The sequence below is a fragment of the Dipodomys spectabilis genome, unplaced genomic scaffold (assembly GCF_019054845.1).
Source record: "Dipodomys spectabilis isolate Male_0828 unplaced genomic scaffold, ASM1905484v1 ptg000052l, whole genome shotgun sequence".
NCBI lineage: Eukaryota > Metazoa > Chordata > Mammalia > Rodentia > Heteromyidae > Dipodomys > Dipodomys spectabilis.
The window spans coordinates 1,584,646-1,610,132 of NW_024870729.1; the positions used below are offsets into that span (position 1 = coordinate 1,584,646).

At 37.6% G+C, this 25,487-nt stretch overlaps 1 protein-coding gene across 1 annotated transcript; it reads left to right on the forward strand.

Moving 5' to 3' along the window:
* The first annotated feature begins 7,553 nt into the window (after nt 1-7,553).
* On the forward strand, nt 7,554-25,256 carry Ido1 (indoleamine 2,3-dioxygenase 1). Its single transcript, XM_042679458.1, has 10 exons — nt 7,554-7,674; nt 12,613-12,708; nt 12,828-12,947; nt 16,761-16,879; nt 18,321-18,335; nt 19,744-19,843; nt 22,007-22,124; nt 22,828-22,879; nt 23,035-23,183; nt 24,673-25,256. Exons 1-10 carry the CDS (start codon nt 7,576-7,578, stop codon nt 25,017-25,019), a joined length of 1,215 nt encoding a protein of 404 aa, XP_042535392.1. The 5' UTR covers nt 7,554-7,575; the 3' UTR covers nt 25,020-25,256.
* The last annotated feature ends 231 nt before the right edge of the window (nt 25,257-25,487 follow it).

Consider the following 25,487-nt stretch of genomic DNA (forward strand, 5'->3'; position numbering starts at 1 on the left):
AAATTGCATCTCTAATTGAACAACAAAATGCCATTCTTGGCTCAAGTGGTAGAGTGCCAGCTATGAACTAGAGTGCCGAGCAAGTATGTGAGGCTCTGTGTACAAGCTTTGGTACTAGCTAATAATAATAATGATGATGATGATGATGATGATGATGATGATGATGATTATGATGATGATGATAACAGTGACAATAATGATTTGTACAACATTGAACTGTTTGCTTTATTTTAGATCTATTCAGTTTCTTCCTTTTAAAATGTCTTCTCTTGTACTATTTACAATTTCTTTACTTCACCCATCTTTTGGCTGTGTGCTTATAAATTCTTATATAATTTTTTATTAATAAGCCTAAAGATTAAAATACACATCTGCATGCAAGCTTTCGAAATCTTTTCAATTCATTCTCATTTTTCTTCCCATAGTTCAACATTACTTTCATCTCTGCTCATGTTTATAAGATGAATTTTGGTATATTTAAATTCAATCAATATATATGTACACATGTGTAGGTACATACACATCATCTCTACAAGTAAAATTTCATAATATTTATTATTGTGGCAATAATTCTCATTGCTTTATAGGCACTCTCATACGTTTTTCCAGAAAGAAGTCTCTTTTATTGGTTTGCATTGTTACTACGTCTAATATTTTCACTCTGTAAAAACAAATAAAAAAATCTTTCAGTATTTTCTTGATTGTGAATTTAGAGGGGATGAAGAAAGATGGAATGGGTAACACTGATCAAGATCCTTGTACTCATAAATTGACATGTTGAATTGAAAACCCCTTGTATATCTGCCTAAAGGAAATAAAAATATATTTCTGAAAACTTAAAAAAATAAACTTCACTCATTTAGATTCTTTTCCTTTTTTTGAGTGGGGGGGGGGTTGTAGATACTTGGATTTGAACTCAGGGCCTAGAGCTCTTCCTTTTTTTTCCCCCTCAAGCTGGCATTCTACCACTTAAGCTACACATCCACCTTCTAGCTATTTGCTGGTCTATTATGGTTAATTGGAATATTAGATTTGTCTGCCCAAAACTGATCCTTAGATTTCAGCCTCCTGAGTAGCTAAGATTATATACCTATTCACACTCTTTTATTTCTTTTTCTCTCACAATATTTTGTTGTTGTTATAAAGTTAACATACAGAGGGGTTACTGTTTTACAAGCCAGGTAAAGAGCTTATTTATTTATTTATTGTTGGTTGTGTGGCTTGAACTCTGAGCCTGGGCACTGTCCCTCAGCTCTTCAGATCAAGGCAAGGCAAGAGCTCTTACCACTTGAGCCATAGAGCCACTTCTGGTTTTTTGAGTGTTTTTTTGGAGATAAGAGTCTCAGGGACTTTCCTGCCCGGACTGCCTTTGAACCGTGATTCTCAGATCTCAGCCTCCTGAATAGCTAGGATTATAGGTGTGAGCCACTGATGTCTGGTGAGTATATATATATAAAAATTTATTTATTTATTTTTTTATTGTGAGAATACCGTACAGAGGAGTTACAATTACATGGGCAAGATAACGAGTACATTTCTTATCCAGCATTGTTGCCTCCTCATTGTTTCCCCTTCCCATCCCTTCCCATACTCCTCTCCTCCTCCCACCGTATCCTCCCCCCCCCCAAAGTTGTTAAGTTTGTTTTTCGACATAAGGACTTGTACATCTCATTGTTGCAATGGGTCCACCTCTATCCCTAGTTAAATGATTTATTTTTTTCCCTTCCCCTCCACAAATTATACCAACATCAAATACAGTGAAAGTATGAGTTAGTATATTTATTTTTTAAGTTAATAACTTTTACTTAAATATTTTTATGCATCAGGAGGATGTATTGAACTTCAAAATATGACAATATTTTAAAACCTATGTATGTCTTTTCTATATCATATGAAAAATTTTAATTAATAAACGTAAGATGTCAATATTCATGAATGCAAACATCAGTTACAATTCTTGTGATGCTTTAAGAATAAGCATATGCAGTTGCCTGAAAATTGCTCCTTTTATAAAATATCAAAGCTTACACCTGACTCAAATCAGAGTTCTTCCTTACATACCCTGTACAATATAATATGGACACATTTTTCTCCAACTTCAAGTGTGTTATTAAAGACAGAGACTGTCGACCCATCTCTTATTTATGCCCCTGGAGAGCCCGTCTGCATTCAATCATCCCATTTGTGTCACCATACCATAGAAAATTAGTCCAAAGATACACCCAAAAACACAACTAGTTTAGCTGAGTTTAGGTGTCTCATGCCTGCAATACTAGATACTCAGGAGGCTAAAGCATAGATGATTGCCTTCAAAGCCAACCCAAGAAAACTCTGCAAGTCTCCATCTTCAATGAACCAGTCAAATTCCAGATTGGAGTTGTGGCTCAAGTGTTAGAGCATCAGCTGTAAACAAATAAAGCTGATCAACAGTGTGAGTTCTTGAAGTCAAGCATTGGTGCTGGCATACAACACAACCCTCACCCTACTTCCACACACAAATACTGTTAGATTTTATTTGTTTAATGATTACTAGTTCCTGAGTTAAGTAAAATTTTGAAAATACATCTTGAAACACATCACAGTATATTTAATTACTGTGTTGTTTGTATAAAATAGTTTATTGTTGTCAATCATAGTTTTATTGTACATAAAATTTATTAGTAAAGTGTGCTTAATGGTTATCTACTAGCATTTTTAAAGGTATAAGGTAATCATCCTGGAATGGATTGTACCTAAGGTTAGACAGCAATACAGCAGCCTAATTAGCTTCTCAAGTGCTACTCAGCCATCAAAGCAGGAGAACATGTCAATGTCTGGAACATAAGAGCCCTGTGGGAGAAGTCAATATATATTATATACATACACGTGTATATTTATGTGTATACACACACACACACACACACACACACACACACACACACACATACACATACATATGAGTACATTTCTTTTTAGACAATGTCACCCGTTCCCTCACTTTCTCCCAGTTATCTCCTCCTGTTCCCACCCACAATATGTATGGCTCATTTTCTATGCAGTATATAGTGAGTATCACTGCTGCATTTGTTCATCCTTTGTTCCTCCATTTCTGTGGCCTCTCTTTATCCTCTCAAAGACAGATAAATGAACAAGACAAAAAATGAGGCCTCTTGTTTCCATTTCCTAGAATTCATTTCAATAAATATCATTTTATATGATCAGAGCCAAAGAGATATTGAGCTATTGTGTTCCTACCCTAAGAAAATCCTACTTTGGTCTCATTGTACATGAGTGCCTAAAGTCCTGTATAATTTAACATGTCCCATATGTTCCATATGCCACATATGACAGAAAACAGTTGGTCTCTCAGGGCTTGGCTTATCTGACTTAATATAATTTGTTCTAGTCCATCCATTTCCCTGCAAATAACATAATATTATTCTTTCTAATGGCTGTGTAAAATTCCACTATGTATAGGTACTAAATTTTTTGGATCCAATCAGGTATCGTAGGGCATCTGGGCTGTTTCCATAACTTGGCTATTGTGTATAGTACAGCAGTGAACATGGATGTACAAGTGTCTTTAAGGTATCCTGGCTTGTGATGTTATGAGCAGATAGATGCCTGGGAGTATAGTTGATCCCCGAGAGTTGGGTTGTAGTGAAGATTAACATTCTTAAATGATATTTTATTTTTTCTTAGCTTGACTTGCATTTTCTCCTCAGCATTCAGTTTTTCATACCATTGCCTCAGTGTTCAACTTTTTCTTTGATAATTCAACCATTAGTCATATCAGCGATCTTTGAAAAGTCTTTGCATTCTTCTAGAAAATTTCAACATATGAAAAATTGAGCAATATTGACTGTGATGAGATAGGCTCTGGTTTTTATTCTGCTTAACTTCATTTGATTGTTTTGTCTAGTTGGGACTCGGTGTCTTTTTATCATGTTTAAAAAATCTTCAGCTTCTAGTAAAATACTGCCTGTCCTCTCCCTTACCACTCTGGGAATCTTTTTTCTTTCAGGGGCTGTTTCCTTGTGAACTTTATATTATGGTATTCTATTATGCGGATTGTTGCTAGGATCACATGATCACATGATCAAATGATTTCAAGGGCCTTTTATGGCTTGAGGTCCAGTATGCCCTCCACTCTTGTTTAAAGTATGATTAAATCCATATTGGATTTCCTCCAATACCTTCAATCTCTATTCTTTCTCTTTCTTTTTCACCATAATCATTGTAGTTTATATTCTCTTTTAGATTTATTCTATATTTTCCCTTGCAACATCTGAAAGTCCATGAATTCTCCATTATGCAAATTTTGGAATATTAATTTGGTTATTATTTACATTTACAACAGTTTATAATCTATTTCATTTTTTACATTTTTTGAATATATTAAATAATGGATTTCAAAGTCTGTTTCTTGGTAGCTATAATCTCCTGTTTAAAAAAATCTTTCTACAGCTTACTATTTTCCATAATGCTGTACCATATGTAGACTTACTCTTTTAATAGATATCATACATCTATTAAAATGGTATAAATACTTTGAGGTTTAAAATATTTTCTTCCCTAACAGGAAATTTCATCATGTTTTGTTTAGGCAATTAAATGCATTGGAGATTATGAACCATTCTAATTTCCTTTCAGGAATATCATGCAATGTTCCTAAGGAGGTGATTTTGAGAGCTCAATTGGTCACTACTGCAAAGTTTTTAGAAAATCCTTGACACACATAAATGCACAGAAAAAAAACTATTATTAACTTGAACAAAAATAAATAGCATAAAAACTAATCTTGTGTTAATGCTGAACACCAGTGAATGTTGGTGTTTCAATGATTTCTTTTGTTCTTGTTGAATGTTCTAGTTCATTTTATTTTTTTAAACTAAGAATTTATTTCTTTTAAAAGTATAGCTATTGTCTATCATAAATTAGTGTAGAACAATGGTAAAGGAAAAGTTGTATGTGTTACTGAGGATGACATAGTGAGATGGAATATGTTTGCATTTGGCATGGCCATGGGTAAATTTCTTCTGCAGAACTTACTCAGAATATTTCAGGTGTCAATGAGGATAATACCATCTTTATAGCCAGGAGCTTAGTCAAGAAATATAATTATTGTATAGCAAAGAACATCCAGGCTATCAAAGTAGGTGAGAGTATCAAAAGAAGCAAGCTTCAATCTCAAGGCCACAGAGGAAAGGATGAGTTCTGACTTTTGAGACTCTCTAGCTTGTTAGCCTGAGCACAAGTAGAGAGTTAAAGAGGAGGATGAGAATCCACAGGAGAGCATAAAATGAAAATGTCCTTCTGCCACCATGGGAAAGGAGGTTTTCAATGAAGAAAAATCAAGATGAAAGAAGGCAAGACTGTTTGAGAATAAAGATTCAGAAGTATGAAAGAAGCAACTTGAAGGACAGGGAAAGGGTAGAGATAGACAGGAAGCAGAACAGCTAAAAGTAGAGCAGATTGAGTGAGATAACTGCATAAGCAGAGTTCAAAATAATTTTAAAAATTGCTGCTTGAAAAGCAAATTCTGACAGTTTTTTTCCAAGTTGGAATCATCTGAAACTTCATTTGATATTTAAACTGGTGGAAATTTCAGCCAGGCAACAGTTAGCCATTCCCGTAATTGTAGCTAGTTAGGAGGCTGAGATACGAAAACTTGTATTCCAGACCACTGAGGACAGAGAAGTTCACAAGCCCACATCTCAACAGAAAAGGGTGGTAGTATTCACTTGTCATTCTAGCCACAGTAGAAATAGCAATTAAGAAGATCACAGTCCCTGACTGGGCAAAAACAAGACCTATCTAAAAAGGGGGCTGGAGTCATGCCTAGACTGAGTTTAAGCCAGTGCTTCCATAGTGCTAGCTTGCTTGCTTGCTTGCTTGCTTGCTTCCTTCCTTCCTCCCTCCCTTCCTCCTTCCCTCTCCCTCTTTCTCTCTTTCTCTCTTTCTTCCTCTCTCTCTTTCTCTTTCTCCCTTTCTTTCTTTTTGCCCATCCCAGGGCTTGAACTCAGGGCCTAGGTGCTGTCCCTGAGGCTCTTGTGCTCAAGGCTAATGCTCTACTACTTGAGCCTCAGCTTCACTTCTGGAATTTTTTAGTAGTTTATTGGAGATAAGAGTCTCACTGGGACTTTTCAGCCTGGGCTGGCTTTGAATCATGATCCTCAAATTTCAGCCTCTGGAATAGCTAGGATTACAGACGTGAGCCACTGGTGCCTGGGTCTATAGTGTTCTTGATGGAGGAAAAGAGGATTAGGAGGAGTAGCAGCAGCAGCAGCTAGAAAGATAGATTAAGGTGCAAAGAGTAAAAAATAATAGCAACATCACATATTTCCTAGTCATTACTATTTTATGAGTGTTTTTATCTTCCAAATATGGTAGGAATTCATCACTCACACCCTTGGGCCTGGTTCCATATGCCTTATGAGTCAGCTGTTAAAGAGCTTCACCCTTGTGTTCCCTCTGTTCTGTTATTTTGGTTTCAATTTCCCTTACCCTCCCTCCCCACTTCCCTCCCCCTTTGTTTTATAAAGAAAACATATTCTTGTAAAAGCATCAGTTCCCAGTAAAGCCATTAGGAAGAGAGACTAATGTGGGAGCTACAGGGTGTACCAAACGCATGGTTTACTAGTTTATTTCAAAGCTGATAATCCAGGTGGTAAGCAGCATTGTCTTTTCAGTTACTGAAAATTAATCGCTTTCTCTTATCTTTCCTTTTGATCATCAAAAGGAATGATACGCTTCTGCTTTTGCTTCAGTTTTAGTGAACCTCTCTGTGAACATAAACTTGCCTGAACTATAAAAAAAATTCGTCAAATGGAGCCTTTTTGTATTCTGCAACAACAACAACAAATGATTTTAAGTTATCTTATCATAGTTTCAGCTTTTAACATATTCAACAAGTCTCCAAATGCACAGGACTGTGGCCTCTTCAGCTCCTGGCTGGCAGATATGTAGAGATACCAGGCAAGCTTCCTAAATGTGACTAACAAGGAACGTGAAGAGAAGATGATACCTCTTATTCTGAATACAAAAGAGAACCTAGGAAAGAAAAATGGGGAGTTAGGAGATACATCTTTCCAAAGCTCGATGTGTTCCTAGTTTTTCCTTCTTCTGAGACCCTGAGTGTTAGTTGAATGTTGGCATTGCCTATACTGATACCAAAGACCTCTGGTGTTTTCAGTAAAAGCCAGTGACCTAATTAAATGATAATTTAGGACGATATCCATAGTAATGTTCTTACTTTAAATCAAAGGCATGATAGTGTCCACAGTGTCTACCTGTATCCATATTCTAATCATTTTAATCAGATATGTCTTGATTCCCAGATAGCATTAAGCAAAGAATGCTCCAAGATAACAAACATCTGATACAGAATATGAACTTTCAGTTTCTTTATATGATAAATAGAATAATAAATAGAGGTTTGATTGTTAATTATATGACAAATAAGGAAAGTAGAAAATGAAACTGTCTCAAAGTGGAAGTCATCTCTCCCTGCTGACGTGATTACTGGTAACCATAATAAATAGATGCTCTGGAGGCTGAGACTCAGTAGGAGGGTCAGTAGAGGTGACTTCCACAATGGCAGGCAAGCAGTCTCCTTCTAAAGAAGGCACTTTGGAAAGCCTTGAGAAATACCACATCAAAGAAGACATAGGCTTTGCTCTGGAACATCCACTGGTAAGAGACAGTTGGGAAATATGGGCAAATCTATTTTATTCTTATTACTCACTGAAACAAGTAAAATTCTGCCAGGCAACTTCTATTAAATAGTTGGATAAAGTAGGGGCAAGATCACAGACAGAGTTTCAACAAGTGTGTCTCACTGTTTTTAGAACATTTTTTTTCCTAGAAATTCAGCCATGTACTTCTTACCAGCCCCAACATGGACCTTAGAGTATTGGAACAAGGAAACTATGGAAGTTCTTGATTTTTTGCAAAAGAATAATACTGTAGAGATGAGAAGTTGGCTGTCTTATGGCCAAAATTCTCAAAAAGAATTTTGAAAAGGTAGACAGTATCAATAGACCATGAGCCACAAAAACTTTGTTAGCTGTTGACTTATCACCAATGTGTACAAAATATATTACTAATTGGCTGGTTTTATGAGGTGGTACATCAGATAATCTTTGTGTTGTGTTTATAATGCTTGCTGCTTACTGAGTGTAAGATTCAACTGAGAATCTAAGCTCAACTACTCTTCTTCTCTTCCCTTTCCTTCTCTTCCCTTTCCTTCCCTGCCCTTCCCTTCCCCTTCCTTCCTTCCTTCCTTCCTTTTTTCCTTCCTTTCTTCCTTCCTTCCTTCTTCCTTCTTTCCTTCCTTCTCCTGTTCCTCCTTTCCCTCCATTCTTCCTCCCCCTCCTCCTCCTTCTTTTTGCATGTTTTAACTTTAAAGTGCAAGGTATATGGGAAAAATGCTTGTCTTGAAAACTACATGTCCCTAAATTGATTCCAAAGAATGCAGATAAATGTTGATAATATATCACCAACATTCTAATTATCAAACCCTTCCAGAGGAGAGAGGACAATATAGCCATGTCTTTGTGCGCAGCCCTTTTTGCCTCCTGCACAAAGAATCAGAATAAATTAATTTAAGGCGAGCTCCACAAGGACCAGGCAGGAGAGAGGCTGCAGCCGGATAAGACACACAATTCTTGAGTCAGTGGCACAGGGACAGGAACAACTCTTAACTGAACACAGCGACTCCACCTCTGGGTGAGGGACTCCTGCAGGGGAAGGTGACATGGGATTCCAGAGTGCCACCTTGTGGACGCCTGAGACAGGAGGCAAAGAATTGGAGCACAGTTACAGGGGCTTTCTGGGGTGGACACCAAGTCTGGCTGCAGAATCCGCGCGTGTGCCTGCGCTGCTGCTCCCATTAAGCCCAGAGGCTGAAGCCAATGCAGAAGGCTGGGCGTTGTGGGCGGGGCTACTGTCGTCCCCGCCCCCGGCCGTCGCTGGGCAACGCAAGCCACGCCCTGGGCCGGCACACCCCTGGTCCAGCTTTCCCAGCTGCCCCTCGGTGCTTGTCCTTTCTCACAGCTTCCATACAGAGGGAGGCCATTCTTGCCGCGGTGCCACCTCATTCTCCTGCACCCCTTCATGGTGTCCCACTTCCTCAGAGTGGGTCCTGGAGACAGAAGGGCTCTCCACCTACCACCCCTGGATCCTCTATCCAAACATCTGAACAAGGGAAGGATGCTGGGGGTGAGGGGCAGCGGTCTGCACCATGACACCCAAGTGGACCCAAAGCCAGCATCACTTACAGGACCACTCCTTCAAACTCAGAAGAAAGCATCTAGTGCGCAAATCATCCTAGGAAAGTGAAGCAACTCAAGGTCTCAAGAATATGAAAAAGTAAGACAACCTCCAAATAAATGACACTAGGAAAGGCAGAGCAGAGGATGCTTCCTCTAAGGCCAGCCCGGGCAACGCAGCCATACAGCTGTACACACCCCAAATGACAGGATGGAAAATGATACTTTGTATAAGTAGAAACCCTAAGCAAATGAGCAACCATACAGCTTAAGATAAAATGTAAGTAGAGGCAAAAAGGTTAGTATGTAATCATCAAGGGATCAGTAATTAGAAGATATAATAAGTGCCAAAATAACTAACGTTATAAAAAAAACACAACCTTAATGTGAAGGGTAAACAAAGGAGGAGGCTGCAATGCTTGATAAGAAATGTACGCATTATCCTGACCATGTAATTGTAACCCCTCTGTACAGTATGTTCACAAAAAAAAAAAAAACAGCCTTAGATATAAAGGGAAAGAGAGATGACAATATTCTAGTGTAGGAATATTGATTAGCAGGGGAATTCACCCTACTTTTATCAATGGGCAGATCCTCTATATAAAAAGTCAATTAAACTATCCTGTTTTTTATTTTGTTTTCTTATTTTTTTCTTAATTTTTTTAATTGTAAAGGTGATGCACAGAGGGGATAGAGTTGAATGAGTCAGGTAATGAGTAGATTTCCTTCTGAACAGTGTCACTCCGTCCTTATTTGCTCCCAGTTTTTCCCCTCCCATCTCTCCTCCCTACAAAGTTGTATAGTTCATTTCCAACATGATGTCTAGTGAGTATCACTGCTGACTTGGTAAAAAGGAGAAAGATTTATACGATCTGAAGAGAAACCAGAGTATAACTGCTGACTTGGTTTACCCTTTGTCCCACTGTTTTTGTGCTTCTTCTTCCCCTCCCCAAATCAGATAAACTTACATACAAGACAAAGGGTACAGAAATCAAAAACAGCGACAAAAGGGAATAAATCAAAGGAAAAAAAGGAAAGAAAAAAAGAAAGAAGAACAAAAGAAAAAAGAAAGAACCACAACAGTATAATAATCATAATCATAATCATAATCATACCTCAGACAGCCATAGAACGTTTTGGACAGAGACTCCAGAAGGCATTTTCTTTTCACCAGAACTTTTTCAGAATAGAGCATACAAAAAGCAAGTCTTTAAAAAAAATCCCACAACTGTGGTAATTGCAGAGACAAGAGTTAAGCAAAAAACAAAATGTTAAACAAAAAAATTAAAATTTCCCTTGATTATTTATCAAGAAATTCTAAGCAGTAGAAAGGAAGTGGCAACCACAGGGAGAAAAACAGTTTGGCACCCTGAGATACTGAGGGAGTTAGTCATAGATAGCTTAAAACATGAGGGGCTGGGAAGGTGACTCAGTGGTAGAGTGCTTGCCTTGCATGCATAAAGCCATGGGTTCTATTCCTCAGGACCACATAAGCAGAAAAAGCTTGAAGTGGCACTGTGGCTCAAGTGGTAGATCCTTGAGCTGAAGAGCTGAGGGACAGCATCCAGGCCCAGAGTTCAAGCCCCACAACTGACAAAAAGGCAGGGGGTTATTAGTGATTACTTCTTTAACAAAAATCTTTCCTAGAGATTATGAGCTAAAACCTGCCTAGTACTGTGCATCTCATACTCTATCAATTCCCTTGTCTAGAGGAAAATAATTTGTCTTTGATTCTATTATAGTTACAAAATACCTTCTCTAGCTTAGCAGAATTTGAACAATCCTCTGTTTTTCTTTATTTGTATATAATACTAAGTAGAGAGTAGAGGCTCTTCGTGTTATGGATTAAATCTTATATCTGTTAAAAGTGCTAGCTATGCTATAGAGCAACAACAAAAATGTAGGGAAAATAACACCAGTTAAAAAATTGAGCATGCTACACAGTGAAGCACAAAACAGTAGAAAGTATTTCTAGGAAGAGTACCAGAACAGAGGTGTGTGAGATCAGGGAGGAAAAAAGGTGACTGCCTGGTGACAACCTGGCTGGAAGTCTGCCTTCACTGATTAAGACTGGATATAGACCTTGAGATCTTCAAATACGTTCATATTTGAACTTTGTGTCGCCTTGCTTTACAGTTTATTTATGATACTAACTTTATTTTGAAGCTTGAAGCCTCATCCATATTGATTTGTTAAACCTTCCATTTGCACTGTCACTTTTACAACTTCAGGGACACACCCTCAAGTAGATTATAATGGGAGAGGCATAAGGCAGGATAAACTCTCTATACAGAACATTATATAAACTGAGCCTGGTGTTTTTATTTATCGCAAAGAAACAACTTTTGAGGTCATTACAAAAATTAAATAAGTAGTATCATATATAACATTATTGAGTAGAATGACTAATCCACTAGTGATAAACCAGTTTTTTAGACCCTAGGCCCAGGAGTCTCAGGTTGGGTGTAGCTACTCACCCCCACATGCCAAATAAAGAGACATGGTGAAAGGTTGAGAAAGGAGATTCATTACATGGCAGTCACCTACTTCAGTAAGTCGGCCATCTTCTGAGGTACAGGCATTAACTTCAAGTTAAATAGGGAGAATTGGGGGTAAGAGATGAGGACAGTGTGCATAGTTAAAGTAGCAAATCACAGGTATAATTTGGAACTTGACAAATATCGCCGTCTTTGTTGTTAGAGGAGTTTTAGCAAATTGCTATCACTTTACTATTGGGACAAGTTGCCTGGTAGGTGATCTCCTGAGTTTTTGGCAGTTTCCTTTTGGTCAGTTTCCTTTCTTCACAAGATACTTATCAGCGGACCCTCTCTTTCCTAGAACCCAAGGTAAGTGCAAAGGGACTTGAACAGAGAGTAGATCAGATCAAAGGGCATGGATACAAAGTTGGGGGGCTTTTAATTCAAGACCCCTTAAAAGCACCTTTTAGCCTGGCCCTTACAGTGATATTTTATACATTCTTGTTTTTTCTACTTAAAGAACTGAAAATTAGCTAAGAAAGTGTAGCAGATAACAAATCATCTAACAGTGGGGCTTATCATGGAGGGGACTGGTATTAGATGGAGTAGTAAGCAAGGTTTTTGTGAAACTTTGAGTAGACATTTGAAATAGGTATAATTCCATGCTTGAAGAGAGAAGAGATGAAGCAGAGACAATCTGAGGTGGCAAAGCATGGCTGGTGGGTGGAGACGGGTGTTGTACAGCCAATGTTGCATAAAATGGAGCTAAAGGCAAGGAGAGCTGTCTGTGGAAAGCCAATGCTATTTTATAGTAATTTCCTATTTTACAGTAAAATACTTTTGACCGTAATCAAATCAAAGCTCTGTGTATGTTTTTTTTCAAGGAAGAGCTACCTGATGAGTATGATGCCTGGATGTTCATTGGTAAAAATCTGCCCACACTAATTGCGAATGGTCACCTTCGAGCAGAGGTTGAGAAGGTTTGCTATAATTATTTTGTCTTCTTGTTAAATTTCTTAACTTTTTTATATCTTTGCTTTTGAAACCTGAAGCACCACCCAAACTGATTTCCATGAAATCTTGCTTCATTTGTTCTTAGCTACCAATGCTCAGTGTGGATGGTCTCCAAGGACACAAGTTGCAGCGCCTGGCACATCTGGTTCTTGGCTGCATCACCATGGCATATGTGTGGGGTAAAGGGGACGGAGATATCAAAAAGGTTTGAACATTTCTTGATGTTGCTCATGTCTCACAGTGGTTCTTATTTCTGTTAGAATGATATTCAGTATAGATGTAACATAAACAATTTATTTGGGGCTAGTATAGCTCAGTGGCAGAGTTCTTGCCTAGCATGTAGAAGGCCCTGGATTTATCTTCAGCACTGTGAAGAAAGACTTAAACATTTTAAGTACTGTAACTTCAATCTTAAAGTTTGAGCAAAAGAATAGACAGGGAAAGAATACAAGCATTTACTGACTTAGCATGCCACTGCTATCGTTATTTTATTTTAGTCTTCTACTTGGATTATTCCTATCCTGTGACTTTAACTTAAACCTATCATGAAATTTTTTGTTGTTACTAGGCAATCATCCTAGTCATTTGAAATAGCTATATCCTTTTTCACTAAATTTCTGAACTTTAGTTTAATTACTGTCTCTTCTACTGATAAATATTTTGTGTCATAATATTTCTCCTAATATTTCTTTAGTTTAATTACTGTATCTTCTACTGATAAATATTTTGTGTCATAATATTTCTACAGTGATACCTTTGAATAGCTCTTTTAGTTAATGCTCAAGCATTTGCATCTATCAACACAGAGGAATAGATGGCTTCACGTTTTACAGAATTAAATAATTTCAAAACATATGTTTATATGAATATACATATTAGTCATGCTCTTGTTTTCTATAAAAGTAGTAGTTATGAGAACATAACCATTACAAATCAGCCTAAATAGCAATTTCACTGTAAATCTAAGCAAAAGATGTTCCCAGTGACTCTTCTAAGGGTTTAGTGCAGGACAAATGAAGATAAGGAAGAAAGAGAGAGAAAATGAGAGGCAGAAGAATTAAAATAAAATATATAGCTGCCAACATCTGCTCATTATCTATCCAGCATTACAATGAAAGTCCTTCCTTACTCATATTGATTCTGCCAATGCAAATACAGGCAATTTGACCCTCAGATAAACAAAAAAATGAACATTTTTAGTACATATATGACATGATAAAATTTATTGGCTTTCTACATCTTACTGGCAACCATAATCACATGAAACCAAAGCAGTTTCAAATCACGAAGGAATAAAGCACATTATAGCAGCACCTTCTACCATTTAATAAAATTTTCCTTTTGGAGAAAGGCAATTTGCATGCTTTTCATAGTTGCTTATCTTTTCACACCCTGCCTAAAGACAAAGACAACATAATCCACCAGTAAGATAAGTTGTAGAGAAAAGAGGAAGAAACTAAGAGGAAAAACTCCTGTCTTATAATGTGAATGTATTCATTACCTTTCATTTCTTTATTGACTATTTGTAATCACCAAACTGCCACATTTGTTCTACTGTTACAATCTAGCTTAAATGTTACTTAACTGCACCATCTCACTAGACTTGCTAGAAATGTGTTTTACCAAATTGTGCATATACTGGGGGTCAGGGATGGTGGATATCAAAACTGGAGGCTCTCTGAGCAGTGTTTCTGGGGACTTCAATGGTAGTGAGTGTTATCACAAAATGTAGAGGCAATGTGGATCAGAAAAGAGGGAAAACAGTAGCACTTGTCATGGAGGCTAGACTATACACAGCATTGCTAAAAATAATAGATTTGTCAGACTAGATGCCACAATTGTGAAAGAAAGGATGAAATTTTTTTTTTAATTGATTGTGTTTTTGTATACTACGTCATTCTGTAGGAGGTGGCAATGAAAAATACAAGAGGAATTTAAAGGGAGGAATTTACTCCAGGCACATTTTGTTTGAGAAAGGACAACAAATTAGCCATTGTGTTTCATAGCAGGAATGCCTAGAACAAAGATGTATTAGAACATTTCCTGTCCTTTTTCCAAGTCAGAATTACTCAATGGTGTGAAACTGCAGCTCCACCACCTACCACTGAAATTAGCCATCACCTCCCTCTTCTTCCCTTGCTTAGATGTATTTCAGCTACAAGCTCCTGGTGATGGTGTGTGATTACATACTAACCACTACAAGGGCCCAATGAGGTCAAAGTCAAGTGATGGTTAATTGGTGAAGTCGAACACATGGAGAATAAAATGTTAGCTGTGTAACCCATGGAGCTGTTTGTTGGAGGACATGCTCTTTCACAGTATGAAACTAACAGGCTGGAAGAGCTGTGAATCAGACTCTTTTCCTCCTGTATCAGTTAGCTTTCTCATCTCTGTGACAAGACATCTGAGGGAAACCACATAAGAAAGGAAGGACTTACCTGGCTCATGGTTTCAAAGGCTTCAATCCACGAACATCTAGTCTCACATGCTTAGGCAGAACATCATGGCAGCAGGCAAAGATGGAGGAGGAGATCTTCAACCTCATTACATCAAGGAAGGTGAGAGAAGGCCTGCACTAGAAGGCTTTGTCCCTCCCCTTTTCTTCCAACAGTCAAAGGGTTGGTGCTGCTGATACTCAGAGAGAGTCTTTCCCTCTTAGCTAATCCTCTCTGGAAACACCTCACAGACATAGCCAGGAGTGAGTTTACTAACCTCCTATGTGCTGCCAAGTCCTATGAAGTTGACAATCAAGATTAACCACTACATTATCCAGTTAAAGGGAGTAGAAGACAGCTATAGGACTGCCTAGCAGGGACACATTGCTTTTACTAAATGGCTGATGACAGAATTTTGCTAGAAATAGAAGCATTATGAGGAAGAAAGGGCTTAGCTATGATTTCAGTTCCAAACCCAATAGTTGGGAAATCTCCATATCTTCTCTGTGTAAAGGTGAATGAGCACAAGAGCTGAGAAAGCTAAGACTACCATTCCAAAACATGCATTTCCACACTGAAATCCCCAATGAGGGAAAAATGTCTCCCTCTTCCAGACACAGGCATGTCTTTGAGCTCAAGCATCAGTGTGGTTGTCAGGGAAGTTTCCCCGTATACATATACACATCATCATCATCTTCACTGAGCTTCAAGGATATGGATTTGTTTATACTTCCAGTGAAATCTCACATTTTTTTCCTTTTGTGCTGCTTAGGGCCCAAGATCTCTCCCTTAGCTTTTTCTCTCAACAATGGTGCTATACCATTTGAGCCACAGCTCTACTTTCAGCTTTTTGGTGTTCTAGATAAGAGTCTCATGAACTTTCCTGTCTAGCATGGCTTCAAGTGGCTTCCTCTAATCTCAACTTCTTGAGTAGCTAGGATTACAGGTGTGAACAACCAGTGTTGGGCAATACAGGTCTTAAATACAAAACCCAAAGTCTATAGGCGTCTTTGAGACAACCAAATTTTATCTTTTTTATTTATCAGTGGATAATGTGGTGACTTCAATGGAGGAAGTTCCCTACAAATATTCCCAGGCTGAATGGATGAAGGAGGGAAAATAGCTTACAAGGTCATTAGAAAGTGAAAAGAACAGGGTTGGGCTGGGAAAGTGGCTCATTGGTAGAGTACTTGCCTTGCATGCATGAGGCCTCAGGTTCAATTCCTCAGCACCACATAAGCAAAAAGAAAAAAAAGCTGAAAGTGGCACTGTGGCTCAAGTGGTAGAGCACTAGCCTTGAGCTGAAGAGCTGAGGGACAGCGCCCAGGCCCAGAGTTCAGGCCCCACGACCGGACCAAAAAAAAAAAAAAAAAAGAACAGGGTTTTATATTCTCTCTTGGGACAAATTGTGGCTATATCAATCTAAATGCAAAACATAAGCATTTGAAAATTTCCAGGGTTAGTAATGGAAAGTAGAATGTGTTTGGAGTCCAAGCACCATCATCTTAACTATGAATGTGAGCAGGAGAGGGAAGACAAGGTAAGATGACGCAATGATTCAAAGTGAGCACTGTACTCCATAGGTCCTGCCAAGAAACATTGCTGTTCCATACTGCAAACTCTCTGAGAGTCTGGGGCTGCCACCCATTCTGGTTTATGCTGACTGTGTGCTGGCAAACTGGAAGAAAAAGGATCCCAGAGGGTAAGTTCAGTGTTAATAGAACAGGAGTTGGGATGTATATCATCGAAAGCTAGTTGTAAATTGGGTTCTTTTTTAAATTTTTATTTATTTTTTATTGTGAAAATACTGTACAGAGGGGTTACAATTACATGGGCAAGATAATGAGTACATTTCTTATCAAGCATTTGTGACTCATGTCTGTAATCTTAGCTACTAAGGAATCTGGGATCTAGTGGATTACTGTTCAAACCAGCCTTCGAAGAAAAGACTCTACCTTGAATTAAATAGCAAAAAGACCAAGAAAGCATGGCCCAAATGATAGAGTGCCAGCCCAGAAAGCAAGTTGAGCATGAGGCCCTGAGCTCACACTCTGAGATTAGCAAAATAAACAAACAAACAAACAAATAAATAAATCTAGTTTTATATTAACTTAATTTTTGGCAGCACAGCTTTGTGTGGGGTTGGAAATTGTTTTTGGACTGTTATATCTGTATTTACAGATACATTGTACATGAGTGAGACAGTCATATAGTCAGCATACAGGATCAACAGAGATCCTGTGTATTCAGTGTGCTTTTGAGGATTACATATATACCATATGAAAGAACCACCCTAGCAAGATATATATATATATATATATATATATGTATATATATATATGTGTATGTATATATATTCATTTATCTTTTCTAACCAATTCCCTTCTCTATACTATGCAAATATACCCTACTTTGACTTAACAAAATTAGCTGATTTTATATAAAAAATAGATATTGTTTTTAGACATGGTTTCACCATATAGACCAGGCTAATCTCCAACTTGCTATGCATTGCAGGCTGGTCTGAACCTTGTGATCTTACTGCCTCGGGCTCCTGAGTTTTAGCACTATAAGAATGTGCTAGGATGCCCAGCTAGTTGATTTTGTTATTCAATTTCACATTAATAAAGCCAGAGAGCAGACATTCTTGTGTTTGACTTCATTTGACTAGCATGTTTTGTGAACTTTCACAAATTTGGTATTTAAGTGACCAGTTCCACTGAAGTGAGTACATCTTCAGCAGGATAGGCAGCAACATTTAGCTTTCAGAGCTACCTGCCCACAATTGTTGTAGGGATGGGACCTGCTGCAGCATAGGTTTGAGAGAGAGATTTACAGTGCCCAGTAGCTCCAAGGTGTACCTATAAGGGGTGTTCTTCACAGTAGCACCAAAAAGCAAAAGGATTTGACAAAGAAAGTGTCTTAATAGCAACAAGAGTCTGGAATATGTATATTCTTTGCATAGTATTCCAAAACAAACCTGAGAAATATTTGAAAGCATTTTTTTCTGCTTTACCTACGTTTTATTGCTGGTAGCTCATAGTAAGTAGTATTTAGTCTAATAACAATAATTCAAACTAGTCTGAAAATTGGTTTTCTTTCTTTCTTCCAATTGCTCACCACTTCCTGGATGCTTTCATAAGGCCCATGACTTATGAGTAAGTATGTGCTTCTTTTTTTTATTCTAAGATTTTTTGATATTCACAGTGAATATACATTGCATTTTTAAATGTTAGAATTCACATAAAAACTAATTTAGGTAATTATTTGAAGGAAAAATAATCCCAGCCTTAATTTAGGACTAGCAAATGTCTTAATAACAATTAGTATGCCAGACTTGCATCTATTTGATAGTTATATACAAGCAAGATTTGCATGTTATGTATATAATTTACATGCTAAGTATATAATCAATACACGTACATACAAAACATTTTGTATATATGATCTAGGACCTCTGTGCCAGAACGAGGCAACAATATAGCTGCTAGAAAAACTAAGTATGGCAGGTGTAATCCTGGCTAGGTGACAGTAGAATAAAAAAGAGGAAAGGAATATGTGAAGATTAAGAAGAAGAGTAAAGTGCTAGGGACTCTAATCAAGTAAGAAGTTAAAGGCAAGAATCCCTGAGCAATTTATCAGAGTTGAGCCGCCACAGAAGGAATTAGTTAGAAGATGAAAAATGCTGGGGCTGTTTACAGGAGAGAAAACAACAATTGTGATAGCTTTGGAGTAACAAAAGTTTTGGTGCATCATCAGTGTTGAAGTTGAGTTAGTGCCACTGAAAATGACAAATGATGATAATAGAAGGAGACAAGAATGAAGAAATGATTTATAAAAATGGTTGTATAGGGCTTTTTTGTCTACGATCAGGAATTAAAAATTCTTTGAGATTTTTCAGCATCAGGTTGGTGCCATCAGTCCTGAGTTAGAGACGAGAGAAAGAGCATGCAGGCAGTGCCACGTGACTGACCTTAGCTAGGGCCACACAGCAAAGACAAAACAGGAGTGGAAGATTTGGGGCTTTGAAACTCCAAATCTAACTATATACAAACCCCACAGTTTTATAGGTTCTGAGGCAATATTTGCATCCACGCCAGAACTTCAATGCAAAAGAATAATGAGGTCCAAACAATTTTATAAATATCCAAGTCAATTCCTTGGTAAAGCAGAGAAACCATTGAGAAAACAGGGTTGCAAATAAAGATAAAAATGTAAATAGATTTTTTAAAACAACAACAAAACTATCTCTTAAAACTACCTCAAATTTCCTCTCTCAACGTGGAGTAAATGTCTATGATAATATACATGCTTGTGAAGAAGTTAATGAAATGATAGAAACAGACCTATTGGGGGGAATTTGCCAAGTTCATGAATACATTTCCAAGTTTACTGAATATGGTCTTAAACCATGGGCTAATATGACTGACTCTTAATATGCTCACATATGTAGTAGCAACAGTGACTAGCCATACCATTGAAAATAAGATGGTATAAACAAAATGCTTGAGGGTTCTTTACAAATAAATGATTTGCCAAGTGTTTTTCCTATTTGAATTTTCTTAGGAACATGGACATTTTGTTTGCATTTCCTGGTGGGGACTGCAGCAAAGGTTTCTTCCTGGTTTCTCTACTAGTGGAAATAGCAGCTTCTCCTGCAATCAAAGTATGTCCACTGACTCTTGGATTTTTTTCTGTGTATTCACATCAGCAGAGCAATCTCTTAGCAACTGAACTATACTAGCAGGAATGGACTCTCTTGATTAAATGAAAGCATGAGATTATTTATTTGGAGGTCATGGACCATTGAATGTAAACATTTTGTTTTATATGCGTCTATTTGTTTTGTTGTGTCACCTAAAATATAAATCTAGGAGCCAGACATTTTGAATCAAATTTTAAACTCCTATGAGAAACAAAATCTTTGATGCAATTTGTCATTAATATATAGTGGCATAAACCAATGTCTTTTAGAAATGGAAAGGGAAACTTTTTTTTTTTTACTTTTATGAAAGTTTATTGACATGTTCAGATTTTTTTCCACCTTATTTTTACATTAGCAATATATTACATGTACCACAAGGGGGGTTTCACTGTGAAAATTCCATACATGCCTGAAATGTAATTTGAACAAGTTCACCTGTTCACTATATTCCCATACGCCTTTACTCAGCCTTTTGAAATCAGTGCTTGGTAGGTTTCATAATGCTCTGTGAATATCCTCCTCCTCCTCTTCCTCCTCCTCCTCCTCCTCCTCCTCCTCTTCCTCCTCCTCCTCCGCCTCCTCCTCCTCCTCTTTCTTCTCATCTCACTATCCTTTCCTTTTCCTCTCCCACTGATGACCCACAGATAAATTCCCCTCTACATTCAAATCATACCATTACCATCATTATTTTGGGTCTGGATTCCAAAAATTAGCAAAATCTTGCACTATGTGGATTTTTTTTTTAACTTGACTGACCTCATTTAACATGATGGTCTCAACTTCCATCCCCTCTCTGAGAGTTTCATTTTGCATTATAGCTGCATAACAATTTATTGTACATACACACACATAATCCATTAACCCTATGTGTATACATAGTACACAAAAAAATTAAACCATGGCTCTATAGAATAATCTGAAGCTTAATATTATGGTATCTCTAGTGTTGCAATTTTATTCAGAATTATTAGGGTTACCTGGAGGGCCTTTTATGCTTCCATATGAACTTTAGGACCAAGTTTGTGGGTGTTTTGTTTTGTTTTGTTTTTTTTTTCTTTTACAAAGAATGACATTGGGTTTCGATGAGTATTACACTGAATCTGCTCTTGGCAGTATGGCCATTTTCATGATGTTAATCTTCATTCTCATGATATTGATTCTACCAATCCATGAACATAGGAAATGTTTCCATCTTATGATGTCTTCTTCAGCTTCTTTCTTCAAGGTTTTCTAGTTTGCATTGTAGAGGTCTTTCACCTCATTGGCTAAGTTTATACAATTATTTTCTTTTGAGCCTGTTCTGAATAGAATGGGATTGTTTTCCAGATTTCTTTCTTAGCCTGTTCATGGATACTGTAAAGAAAACCTACTGAGTTTTGCATGCTAACTTCATATCTTGCTATGTTGCTAGGATATGAGATATTGTAGATCCAAAAAGACTTTTTATAATCCTTAGGATGTTTTAAGTATAAAATAATATCATCAACAAACAGTAATGATTTCATTTCTTCCTTCCCTGTTTGACTTCCTTTTATTTCATTCTTTTGTCTGATTACTTTGTCTAGAAACTCTAGTACTATATCGAATACAAGTAGGAGAGTAGAAACCTTTACTTATTCCTAATGATACTGGGTACAGGCTTCTTATATATAGGTCTTATTATGTTAAGATTCATTCCTTTTATTGCTGGTTTCTTCATTGCTTTAATGAGAGATTGCTGGATATTGTCAAAGGCCTTTTATGCATCAATTATCTGCACCATGATCTTTTTGTCCTATATTCTGTTTATATGCTGTATTACATTTATGATTTACATATGTTGAACTATCCTTTCCCTGGAATGAAACCAATTTGACCATCATGTGTGATGTTTTCTTAATTATATATATTTTATTGTTAAGTAGTTATACAAAGGGGCTACCATTGTTGCTAGTTATAAATTTGTTTAAGCAAAATATACTTTGGGTTCAATTTTTGTAAGCCAAATGAATCTAGAAATATATCAAATAATGGAAACATAAATTTAATTTGCCAATCTGCAAAGATGATAAAAGTTTAAATTGTGTCAATGTTTGGTGCTTGAAGCTCTTATACATTTGGCTTTGTTTTTTTTTCCTTTTTCAGGAAATTCCCAAGATAATCAAGGCTGTGATATGTGAGGACCAGGAGACCTCAAAAATGGCACTGCTACATATATGTTCCTGTCTGAAAGAAGCCCGCAAAGTATTTGAGGAAATCCGCAGTAAGTATCTTCTGAAGAATATTCTAGGCTAATTGTTAACATTTCTAGTTGATTGAGGTGAAGTACTGTGAAGAAAAGAGAAGCAACAAGTAGCTATCACTGAGTACAGATGTTTCTACTTGGTCTGTCTTATCTATTTTATTTTTGTTGTTATCTATTTATTTTTGTTTTATCTATCTGAGATTTGTAGACTGGGACGTCAGTCAGTGAGATGAAGTAAAATGACTTCTTAAGGCTTTCTAGGTAGTGAACAGCACAGACAGGATTACTAGGAGACCTTTGTAACTCTAAAGAGTTTCCTACCTGCTATTAGAAATCAAGTAGAGACCTTCAAAACATGAAAGCAATTTAAGTGCTGAAAAACAGCTCCTGTTTGAAGAGCTTCCAGTAAGCCCTGCTTCTTCACTATCTCACTCATAAACAGAGAAAACCAACTGAGTTTAAAATTCAGCAAAATCAGCAGCTTGAAAGTATAAAATCTGAAAACAGCAGATAAACAGTGATTTGCAAAACAAAATCTGCCCTATTGGACAGACAATAAATAGGTTATAGGTGTGTTCAGTGTGATTAAGGACTGGACCATGGCAGAGACAGCTCTTCAAATCAAATAATAGTAGGCTGTGGCTCTAGGCAGTTTTTCACAGTTTCTTGAACTCCCTAGGTAACTCTGCTATCATTCAATTAATCATTTATATTTTTGCAGAATATGTGAATGCCAATCAATTTTTCAATGTTCTACGCATATATTTGTCTGGGTATGTACTTTTATGCTTGAATTTTATGCTTTTATCTAACAGTAGAAACACACCAAAGTTCCATTGGTGCCTGCCGCACTATTAATCTTGCTTGTCACCTTCTATTACCTTTACTGAAAGATTTTATATCTGATTTTTCTTCCTTCCTGGTCCAGCTGGAAAGGCAATCCCAAGCTGTCAGAAGGTCTGCTGTATGAAGGGGTTTGGGACACCCCCAAAAAGTTTGCAGGGGGAAGTGCAGCCCAAAGCAGCATCTTTCAGAGCCTTGATATCCTTCTGGGAGTAGAGCAGAGTGCCAGTGGAGGTAGGTGTGAAATGACAAATATTAATCATCTCTCACACAAATATGACTGTGTGTGTGTGTGTGTGTGTGTGTGTGTGTGTGTGTGTGTGTGTGTGCGCTGGTCCTGGGGCTTAAATTTAGAGCCTAGCACAGTTTCTGAGCTTTTTTGCTTAAGGAAGGCTGGGACTCTACCACTTGAGATACAGTTTCCACTTCTGCTTTTCTGGTGGTTAATTGGAGATGAGAGTCTCATGGACTTTCCTGCCCAGGCTGGCTTCGAACCAGGATCCTCAAACCTCAGTCTCCTGAGTAACTAGGATTACAGGTATGAACTACTGATGTTTAGCCATGACAGACTCTTAGGATTTCATTGCTACTCATTTCTGGTTGTCAGTCAAGTAGGGACTACATAGCCCTCATTCATTAAAAGAGGATGGGAAACTCCTTGTTGATCAACTAGAAAAACAAAATCCCAAACCTGAGTTCATTACCCTCTTGAACTTGAGACTTCGCTAAGTAGCAAGATGTTCTGGGAAAGGCATCTTATGTTATGACCATGTAGAGTCAGGCATAGAAAGTTGCCTGTAGATGAAACACAACCATGGACAGAAGTCAGAGGCAGAGACCTCAGAAAGCCACCCAGCTAGTCCAGTGGCACAGGGTCATTGAGACACACAACAGAGGGGAAGATGGACCATGTTTCTTATGTGCTTTCTAGAGGCTTCAGTGATGAAGAAAAAGAATGTTTTAAGTTTCTATTGAACAAACCAAGAGGAAAGCCCTTGGCTAGGAGAAAACATTTTTTTCTTAATCTGGGCACAGTTCAAAGCGATTCTGGTTACTCAGGAGGCTGAGATCATTAGATCTTATCTCCAATTAAAAAGTTGGAAGTGGAGCTGTGGCTCAAGTGACAGAATGCTAACCTTGGGCAAAAAGCTCAGCGACAATGCCCAGGCCCTAAGTTCAAGCCCTAGGACTAGTGTGCATATGTGCATGTGTGCACAAGTGTGAGCACGCACACACACACACACATACAGATATACACATGTGATCCTTTAAGCTTTCTTAAGCTTAGTGTCATCATCATCTGCCAATCCTGTCTGTACTTTGATCTCTTGGCAGAAGCCAATACGAAAGATAATAAGAAAAACAGCACAAGCCAAGATTCTTATGATTAAAAATGAGTTTTCTGGGGAAGAGTGAGAGAAGGGGTGACATTGTCCTAAAAGAAATGTGTCTGACTTTTGTACCTAACCAGCTTATGTAGCTGTAACCCCTCTGTATCTCACCTTCACAATCACAATTAAAATTGTTTAAATGAGTTTTGTTCATTCTACTTTCAAGAAGAACAGTAGATTTTCATAACTGCCATTGCTAGTAGAAGACAAATAGCTATTTAGTCTTCATGTGTGGTGATTTTACCCTCAGAGCTCCTATTATGGATGGGGGATAATGATTCCCCAAGGAAGCCAGGGCTGCTCTGCTTCTCACCTTTGTCTTGTCGCCTTAGAATCTGCTGATAAGTTCCTCCAGGAAATGAGAACATATATGCCACCAGCGCACCAGGCCTTTCTGCACCACTTAGAGACTTGCCCATCACTCCGGAAGTTTGTCATCTCAAGCCACAATGCTGACTTGCAAGAAGCATATAATAGCTGTGTGCAAGCTCTGGTCTCCCTGAGGAGTTATCATCTGACCATAGTTGAGAAGTACATTCTAACTCCTGCACGTGATCAGGCCAATGCATCCAAGGAGTCACCAGACTCAGAAAGCAGAGGGACAGGAGGCACTGACCTCAAGAGTTTCCTCATGGCTGTGAGAAATACAACCCAGAAAGCCTTACTGAAGGAAGATTAATGTAATCCTAGCATGAGTATATTTAGGAGTGAGGTGTGGCTCAAGAGGTAGAGCACCAAGAAAACATGAGTTCAAATCCCAAAAATCAAAAAAAGTTTGCTCATTGCACAGAATTCTTTTCATTGATCATTGGAGCAGACAAATGAATTATCAGTTGCTAACTTCTGACTTCATGTAAGAAAAAAATAAAAATGATCTTTATGAACAGATTGAAAATTAATATAAAAATATAATGGTAAAATTCAGTAAATAAAAATTAATATAAGATTAAATAAATCTTGCTTAATTTTTGTTTCGATTTCAACTACATTAAATAGTCTTGCAGGTGAGATCTAAAGTATTACCTGTTCCACGGGTCAGCAGATTTCTGTACTTTTAAATGTTAATATTAGTTTTTGTTCATAATGACCTATTAACATATATTATCATTACATGGTACACTTTAGGATGCTGGAGACACTCTGTAAT

What these genes read in the sequence shown, in the direction of transcription:
- Ido1 (XM_042679458.1), top strand. Translation starts at nt 7,576, where the DNA reads ATGGCAGGCAAGCAGTCTCCTTCTAAAGAAGGCACTTTGGAAAGCCTT. An exon ending in TTGCTCTGGAACATCCACTG is followed by an intron (nt 7,675 to 12,612) that starts GTAAGAGACAGT and finishes TTTTTTTTCAAG; the next exon opens with GAAGAGCTACCTGATGAGTA. An exon ending in CAGCTTCTCCTGCAATCAAA is followed by an intron (nt 19,844 to 22,006) that starts GTATGTCCACTG and finishes TTCCTTTTTCAG; the next exon opens with GAAATTCCCAAGATAATCAA.